Source organism: Gossypium hirsutum, chromosome A05, assembly GCF_007990345.1.
Source record: "Gossypium hirsutum isolate 1008001.06 chromosome A05, Gossypium_hirsutum_v2.1, whole genome shotgun sequence".
Lineage (NCBI taxonomy): Eukaryota > Viridiplantae > Streptophyta > Magnoliopsida > Malvales > Malvaceae > Gossypium > Gossypium hirsutum.
The window spans coordinates 41134098-41143579 of record NC_053428.1 but is presented as its reverse complement, the minus strand read 5'-3'; the positions used below and the strand labels follow the sequence as shown (position 1 = coordinate 41143579).

Here is a 9482-nt window from a genome sequence, read left to right as displayed (position 1 = left end):
AACCCTTTAATCGTATTTTTCTTTTTGACTCTTCTCTTAATCGTTAATTAAATGATAAATTGAAAAATTAAATACTGAATTAAAAATTAAATATGAAGAAGTCAAATATTCTTTTAAGTTATAAAATTTATTTGACATATTAATTAAAATTAAATATAAAATATAATTAAATTATTTGATAAACAATATTTTTTAAAATTTTATGGATAAATTGTTTAAAGTATAATATTGAAAGAATAAAAGTTGCAAAATTGAGGCGGAAGTTATGAGGAAAAAGATTTCAGCTTATTTTCTTTTAATTATTTTTTCATATCAGACTTTTTACTTGTTCTTATTTGAGGAGTATGCGCCTAACCTATTTGAATTTAATTCCAAAAAAGAATTCGCAAGTTAAGTTCAATGGTTTTTTTTTAAGTAATCAAATCTGAGATTAAATTACTTAAAAAAGCCCATTTTCAAGTAAATTTAAGGAAATGGGTCGATTACAACATTATTTACCGGAAGCGTTTAAGAAGGAAATTGTCAGCAAAATGCTCTACCAAGAAAGTATTTTTTACCAAGTCAGCAAAACGCGCTGATGTGGAAGCGTTTTGCTAACGTGGCAAAAAATGCTCCCTTGAGGTGTGCTTTGCTCCGTGTTTTTATATGTTAAGGATATTTGCATGTTTAGTCCCTAGGGTTTTTTTATGGTTTTTAGGGTTAGAGTTTAGGTTAAAATAAGTTAGGGTTTAGTATTTAGGTTTTTTTTTAAAACAAGTTAGAGTTTATAGTTTTAGTAGTTTTAAAAAATAAATCAAGATTTTGTGTTCTTTTATAAAAATTATTTAAATTAGGGTTTATGATTTTTAAATAGATTAAGTAAATTAGGGTTTAGGATTTTAGATAAATTAAATTGGGGTTTAAAATAAATTAAATTAGGGTTTTTTATTTTTAAATAGATTAAGTAAATTAGGGTTCTAGGATTTTAGATAAATTAAATTAGGGTTTTGGGTTAAAATTAATTAAATTAGGGTTTTAGATAAATTAAATTAGGATTTAAAACAAATTAAATTAAGGTTTATGATTTTTAAATAGATTAAGTAAATTAGGGTTCTAGGGTTTTAGATAAATTAAATTAGGGTTTTGGGTTAAAATTAATTAAATTAGGGTTTAGTTTTTTTTAAAATAACATTGTGTTAATTTTTTTAACAAAATTTGATTATTTTTACCCTAAAAAATAATTTTGAGAAGACATTTCTGAACAAATAGTGTCAAAAACGCTTCAAGTAGGATGCAATGTCATCAAATTTTTTGCAAAAAGCTCCCACGTGGACACTCTTTTGCTATAATAGTTCTTGAAAAAGTAATTTTGAGAAGACGTTTTTGAACAAATAGTATCAAAAACACTTCAAGCAGGATGTAATGTCATTAAAATTTCTGAAAAAAACTCCCACATAGACGCTCTTTTACTACAGTAGTTCTTGAAAAAATAATTTTAAGAAGACGTTTTTGAACATATAGTGTCAAAAACGCTTCAAGTAGGATTCAATGTTATCAAAATTTCTAAAAAAAGCTCTCACATGGATGCTCTTTTTCTACAGTAGTTCATACTTGGCCTTAGGCTATAAACGAGGCAAATATCATTCTCAGGTTACATAAGTTACAGTAAGAAAAATTAGAGAGGCTAAGCAGAATAGAAATTGAAGATGAGTGAACGTATTAGTGTTGTTATTTACTATAATGGTGAGGTCCGTGACACCGAGAACGTCGTTGTTTTTTATCAGAGAACGTAGCGCGAATGGCTTTTAACCAAAGTATAGATTTTACAAAATTTCGTAAAAGAATTAGGCACAAAATCTTCGGAATGACGTCAAGTAGGGTTACTTTTATTAAGTATCGATTTTGTGCTTCGATTGATCAGGTGACATATGACTCTTTTGATATCAAAGGCGTTCATAGCTTTGAGGCGATGGTGCAAACTCATCTTGCTAGTAGATCACCCTATCTCGAGTTATATGTTCAATTTTCATCGCTAAAGGAAACATTTGCAACTTCAACATCAACTGTTGTTCGAGAGGAGTACACGACCCCTAGCCGACACTCCGTTAATGGAGGACAAAACACAAAAGTGCTAGTGTTTGGTGGCAATATGGAAAACACAACTCCTACACAACACTCGATTAGTGGATGAGACATGCACATTGGTGGGTCGATGTTCGATGATGGAAATATGTATTGGGGAATGACATTAACTTCTAGTGGTTGGCAATCCACATCTGATTGAGGATGTTACGTGATATGACCACGCCCGAGCGCCCTCCTTAAACAGTTTCTTGCAATCCATTGCGAGCTGAATTTGTTTGAATTTCAGCTCGTTACAGTTTGCTTGAGCTTCTTTTTAATTTTCCAGCTTTTGCATTTAATTAATTAAATAATTTGCATGATATTTTTAGCTCGATGAGCTCATTTTAGCTCATTTTATTTTGCATTTATTTTCTGAAATAAATCATTTGATTTGCTGATTAGTTGAATTAGTTAAATTAGTTTTAACAATTAATTTGTCTTGTTCCAGCAATTTAATGTGTCTTAGTTTTTATTGGCTAATTAAGTTGTCTAGCTTACAAGGTTTAAATGTGACTTAATTTTCTGGAACTTATTGAGTCTTACTTAAGACAAACTTATTAGTTGCTGCTAATTAATTTGTCTTAGCTGACTTTTTGACTTAATTAATTGCAGCCGAATTTAATATGACTTATTTCCAGCATGTTTTTAGTTTATCTTGTTCCTTGCATAATTTTTAAATGTGTCTAAATTAATTAATGTACTAAATTAATTTGTGTGTACAGGTGCAAGCATGGGACGACATTAATAAGGAGCTGAAGTATTAAAGGACAGCATGCCTGGACAGATTTAATGAGCTGTTGGTTGACGAATTTAATGAGCTGCTGGTGGACGAATTTAATATGTCCCAACTCATTTAAGTGTGGTTTAAATTTGCAGCAGCATACATGCATGGACGGTAATAAATGGAAAATGTATCTTGCTGCAACATTAAGCTAAAATTAAATCCAGCAACCTTTATTTTTCTCCAAAAGTCTGTTCGTGCATTTCAATAGCCAATATGCTGTTCACATCATATTTTCACACAAGGAAGCTGATCATTTTCGTTCTTTCACATTGGGAGGATATTGGAGTTCAAGTATTCACACTATTTGGGCTGTTTGTGTTCCAAAACTTCCATTAAAGTTCTGCTGCACGTTCAGTTTCTCAAGGCAGGATTAAAGGAGCTCATTTAAGCACTTGGAGGAACATAGACATGGCCAATCAGCTCCCAACCCTTCCAAATGCATTCAGCTAACTTTCCTTCATCTAGAAGTTGTCCTGTGGCGTTCCAAATGGGTGGAGAAGCATCCTGGAAGTTTCTTGAAAAATTCTGGAATTTCTAGCTCATTTAAAGGCTGAACCAAGTGACCATTCAGCTGGATTTTTGTCCATTCAGCTAGCTAGTTTTTATGCTATAAATTTGTGATCATTTTTACTTTGGAGGGGAACGAACACTTTTATAAAACTCAGTTTAGTTTGTGAGAATTTCTTCTCTCATATTTTGTTTTAAGACTTGATTGGCTTATCTGTTAGTTAGTGGCGTCAGTCCTTGTCTTCCGAACTTATCACTCTCCTGAGTGTAGCGTTCGTCCAACTTCTTATACCTTTGGTTCTTACTTTTCTAAGTAACGGGTCAAGGTCCGCCTGCTATCCTTCGTTAATCCACCTTAAACAACATAGTTCTGGGGCAACATTGTCTATGGTGCTGAATCGAATTTGAAGTTTAAGTTCAATCTCCATTTCACCATCTATCTTTATTTTACTTATTATCCTAAATCGAGCCATTCATATAACTTCTATTTTGTTCCTTTCCAACCAAACCTATCTTCATCATTTTAGCTTTATTTTGAGTTCTTTTGATAACTTCCGCTCCAAATAGCCAAATACATCCTTTTCTCCAAACCGAACAATACTTTCTCAAAAACGATCGGGCAACTTAAGACGACTCGACTCGCATCGTCGGGCTGGTTCGTATCATTTAGTATCAGAGCTACTAAAATGAGAAGTTCGTGCGATGAAATCATTCCCGGGGATAGTTCAAGTGAACGAAAGTAAATAAGTGCGTTGTAAAAAAAAAGTGAAAAAAAATTAAAAAAATATTTTTGCTTCAAAAATTCCCTTAAGTTTATTTCTTTGTATTAGAAGTTAAAAAAAAGGAAATTCAAAATTAAAAAAAAAGTGGTGAAATTATTGTGAAAAAAAAAAGTGATTGGAGAGTTTGTGTTTATTTTCTAGTAACCCCAATCAGCAAATCTTTTTCTATTTCCCTTACTACCCAAACGCCACACTTCTACCAATTTATTTTTTTATTTTTTAGCCTACCCTATTCACCCTATTCATCAACCATTGTAAACCCATTTGAAGTCGACCCCGAAAACTACGATAAAGCCTACTCTAGTCTTTTAACGAAGTTACGGGAGAAGAAAAGAGTGGAAAAAGGCATGAGAGAGTGAGCGCATTCGAGAGGAGGTAAAAGCCAAAACGAGCACAAACACAAGTGTGAGTGTCACTATTTCTTTCTTTTTGAGGGAATCGTGAGATTTTTGTGGTGAGTTTATTATTTCTGTCTTGTTCTTAATCATTCAAATCATGAATCAAGAAGTATTTTCTGAGTCTGATTATCAATATTTGGTGACCGAGATGCGTAGACTCATGAACTCTGAATTTGATAAAATGCACAAGAGTTTGGATCGAGTGGAGGAAAGTATCCGACGGAAGTAAATTTCGCCAAATCGAGATACGGGGTTAAGATCCTCACGACGACATGCATTCCATGACTATCTGAGAAGAGAGCGTTATCGTGACTCCTACTCATCAAGGAATTCGAGTAAGAAGAAGGAACGTTTTGAGAATAAGATCTTTCAAGAGGACGAACGAGAAAGTGCTAGTTATACTCCAAGTGCCTCAAAGTATCCATCCATAGAGGGGCATTTACAAAGATATGATCGTATTTCCTATGAAGATGCTTTCCCTTCGTTCGAACGAAAAACTTACCGTTCTGAATCTTTTGTGACATCTCCTTCTTGTAATGAAAAAATGAGACAAAAAAATCAAAAGAAAAAAAAACAAGAGAAGATAATGCAAGAAAATGAACGGATTTTGAAAGAAATCGAGAAAAAAAAAGAGAAGAAATTGAAAAAGAAAAAGAGTGTGAAGAGAAAGAAAAAGAAATCGAGAAGAAAAAAGAGAAACTTGAAAAAGAGAGTGAGCTTAAAGAAACACAAGAAACGAGTGTTGTGGAAGAAGAGAGAGGATTTGAAAAAGAGTTTGAAAAAGAAATGAGAGAAAAAGAAATGAGTGAACAGAACGAGAGAGAGCAAGAAAACACAAGTGTTTTAACTAACCATACTACGAGTTCTCTCTATGATGTTTCTTTTATTCAGGTTTTTGAAGATTCCCGAGACAAGTTTCAACTACAATACTTACTTGTCGAGAGACACTTTCATTTGACTGAAAAAGGTAAGGTTGAAGGTGGAATCCAACCGCAAGTGTTTAATGGTAAAGAATCTTTAGCAACCGAACGACAGCAATCAGGTTTGAAAGTTGTCGATAAAAGTTCCGATGATTTAGTTTTTAAAAGCTTCCCATATCTTAGTTTGGTCAATTGTTATTCTTTGTTTGAAGTTGATAAATTCGTTTTAAGTGAAAGTTTGAGGAATTGTTTTCATGATGTGATTTGTGATGAAAAGCCTATTGATATTGTTCGAATTGTTCGACAAACACCAAATATGATCATTTGTGCTAACGGGTTTTCACTAAAAGTATTTAGTTTGTTAGAGCATGTTGATCACGTGCAACAATTCCTGCCTTGCGTGAAATCATTAAATTTGCGCACATCTGTTTTGATGAATGTAAAGAATTTTGATTGCTTGATTCGGCGTAAGCATCAATTTTCTTGGTTCGGCATGATTGATGCAATGACAAAAATGAAACCTTTGCTACACTTTGGAGTAAATAAACAAATTCATGTGTTTAAACCTGGACTTTATTATTTTAGTTTGATATTCAGCAAAATCAGGCATTTTCAATTTTGTTTGACCTATTTATGTTTGTTTGATGCTTGGGATATAAAATCATTTCTTGATCATTTCATGAAGTTGTACATGAAATTCATGTTTCATCCCAAAAGGGTAAGTACTACTCATGTTTTTAATCCTGGCATTGGATCAAATGATCAACTTGTGAAAGATGATTCAACTTGTTCCTTCGAGCCTACCATTTATGGTGACCCTACCATCTATTATCTTTGTGAAGGAGATACTCTAAAAAATGAAAATTGTCTTTATGTTTACCCATCTTTTCAGGTCTCTCAAGGATCGTTTGACGAGTTCCGACTACAATATCTTTCCAAGGAAAAAAGATTTGTGTTGGTTGAGAAAAGTAAAACCAAACATCAATGTATTAGGCCTAAAAGTAATCGAGGTATGATTTTTGAAAATTTTAAGACACCTTTGTTCTTTAAGCGCGAAGATGAAAACATGGTTGATGATTTGATTGTGGAAAACCCTTTGCATAGTGATGTGGTTGAACGTCCTATTTGGACTTGTAAAAATCTGGTTGCTTTAGATGATGACAAGGTAACATATGAACCTTATTCCTTGTTTGCTTATGTTGAAAACTTGCAACACTTGAACTATTTCATTAACTTATTTTGACTAAGCGACAACTTGTGGAAGCAATTTGAGGAGAATCAATACCCTAAAACCTGCTTGGTTTTGAGACGATCATTTGATAAAGCAGTACCCCTTGGAGTGAGTACCTATTCGAATGATTTTCCCATGTCTATTACATTGCTTCCTATGCTTTCAATAATACCGATCATGGAGATCCATTTTGAAAAGGTAAGATTTATTTATACTCTTGAATTTGGAAATGATTTATTTTGGTTGGAGAACATGAAACAAATTTGTAAATTCTTAATTTGGTGTGCCCTTAATACTTTCTTTTATTGTGTCGGTAAATCATTGAAGTGGGTCATTCCTAACGACGGAGGACACGTGACTAATTTGTCATCCTTCATAGTTGTGTGTTATATTCAGGTTTTTATAAAATGTGACAACCAAGGGCCTTGTATCGACGAGCATTTTGTTGCAAGTAAGTAGCCCGACTTGAGGACAAGTCGCTTCGAAGAGGGGGAGGATGATACGACCACGCCCGAGCGCCCTCCTTGAATAGTTCCTTGCAATCCATTGCGAGCTGAATTTGTTTGAATTTTAGCTCGTTACAGTTTGCTTGAGCTTCTTTTTAATTTTCCAGCTTTTGCATTTAATTAATTAAATAATTTGCATGATATTTTTAGCTTGATGAGCTCATTTCAGCTCATTTTATTTTGCAGTTATTTTGCTGAAATAAATCATTTGATTTGCTGATTAGTTGAATTAGTTAAATTAGTTTTAACAATTAATTTGTCTTGTTCCAGCAATTTAATGTGTCTTAGTTTTTATTGGCTCATTAAGTTTTCTAGCTTACAAGGTTTAAATGTGACTTAATTTTCTGGAACTTATTTAGTCTTACTTAAGACAAATTACTTAAGACAAATTTATTAATTGCTGCTAATTAATTTGTTTAGCTGACTTTTTGACTTAATTAATTGCAGCCGAATTTAATATGACTTAGTTCCAGCATGTTTTTAGTTTGTCTTGTTCCTTGCATAATTTTTAAATGTGTCTAAATTAATTAATGTGCTGAATTAATTTGTGTGTACAGGTGCAAGCATAGGACGGCATTAATAAGGAGCTGAAGTATTAAAGGACAGCATGCCTGGACAGATTTAATAAGCTGCTGGTTGACGAATTTAATGAGCTGCTGGTGGACGAATTTAATATGTCCCAACTCATTTAAGTGTGGTTTAAATTTGCAGCAGCATACATGCATGGACGGCAATAAATGGAAAATGTATCTTGCTGCAGCATTAAGCTAAAATTAAATCCAGCAACCTTTATTTTTCTCCAAAAGTCTGTTCGTGCATTTCAATAGCCAATATGCTGTTCACACCATATTTTCACACAAGGAAGCTGATCATTTTCGTTCTTTCACATTGGGAGGCTATTGGAGTTCAAGTATTCACACTATTTGGGCTGTTTGTGTTCCAAAACTTCCATTAAAGTGCTGCTGCACGTTTAGTTTCTCAAGGCAGGATTAAAGGAGCTCATTTAAGCACTTGGAGGAACATAGACATGGCCAATCAGCTCCCAACCCTTCTAAATGCATTCAGCTGACTTTCCTTCATCTAGAAGTTGTCCTGTGGCGTTCCAAATGGGTGGAGAAGCATCCTGGAAGTTTCTTGAAAAATTATGGAATTTCTAGCTCATTTAAAGGCTGAACCAAGTGACCATTCAGCTGGATTTTTGTCCATTCAGCTAGCTAGTTTTTATGCTATAAATTTGTGATCATTTTTACTTTGGAGGGGAACGAACACTTTTATAAAACTCAATTTAGTTTGTGAGAATTTCTTCTCTCATATTTTGTTTTAAGACTTGATTGGCTTATCTGTTAGTTAGTGGCGTCAGTCCTTGTCTTCTGAACTTATCACTCTCCTGAGTGTAGCGTTCGTCCAACTTCTTATACCTTTGGTTCTTACTTTTCTAAGTAACGGGTCAAGGTCCGCCTGCTATCCTTCGTTAATCCACCTTAAACAACATAAGTTTCGGGGCAACACTGTCTATGGTGTTGAATCAATCTTGAAGTTTAAGTTCAATCTCCATTTCACTATCTATCTTTATTTTACTTATTATCCTAAATCGAGCCATTCATATAACTTCTATTTTGTTCCTTTCCAACCAAACCTATCTTCATCATTTTAGCTTTATTTTGAGTTCTTTTGATAACTTCCGCTCCAAATAGCCAAATACATCCTTTTTTCCAAACCAAATGATACTTTCTCGAAAATGATCGGGTAACTTAAGACGACTCGACTTGCATTACCGGGCCGGTTCGTATCATTACGGAACATCCACAAGAATGGATTATGTACTCCTTACGACATCCACCAGTGAGGGGACCTCGTACGTTACAGATGATGATGTGTTGGATGATGAGTCCGATGTAGATCCACCTTGAGAGAATGACCCCGATGGTGCAGAAGTTGCATTAATTTCTAAATCAGAGCCTGTTCTATCTGAACCTGAAGATGTTGAAGAGGGTTTAGATGAAAAAAGAAAATCCACGATTCAGGGTGTACTCGCGTCCAGCCCACATGCATAATGTCAATATATCGGTAGATGATGCGTTGGAGTTTCCAAATCTACCACACAGAATGTGTGACTGTACAGATTCAACATTAGATTTAGGTGATTGAAGTTGGTAAGGAGTCTTCCAGTAAGGATAATTTTCTTGGTGCTTTGAAACAACATAGTATCAATCATGGGGTTAACTACAACGTGGTTAAATCTAAATCCGAG

General features: G+C 33.9%; 1 protein-coding gene across 1 annotated transcript; it reads left to right on the top strand.

Moving 5' to 3' along the window:
* Positions 1–3001: 3001 nt before the first annotated feature.
* LOC121229120 (uncharacterized) lies at positions 3002–8797 on the top strand. The gene is made up of 2 exons (XM_041112413.1): positions 3002–4630; positions 4731–8797. Exon 2 carries the CDS (start codon positions 5361–5363, stop codon positions 6735–6737), a length of 1377 nt encoding a protein of 458 aa, XP_040968347.1. The 5' UTR covers positions 3002–4630; positions 4731–5360; the 3' UTR covers positions 6738–8797.
* The last annotated feature ends 685 nt before the right edge of the window (positions 8798–9482 follow it).

Bases quoted from the DNA above. Each gene is read 5' to 3' on its own strand.
- LOC121229120 (XM_041112413.1), top strand. From the start codon at position 5,361: ATGAGAGAAAAAGAAATGAGTGAACAGAACGAGAGAGAGCAAGAAAAC.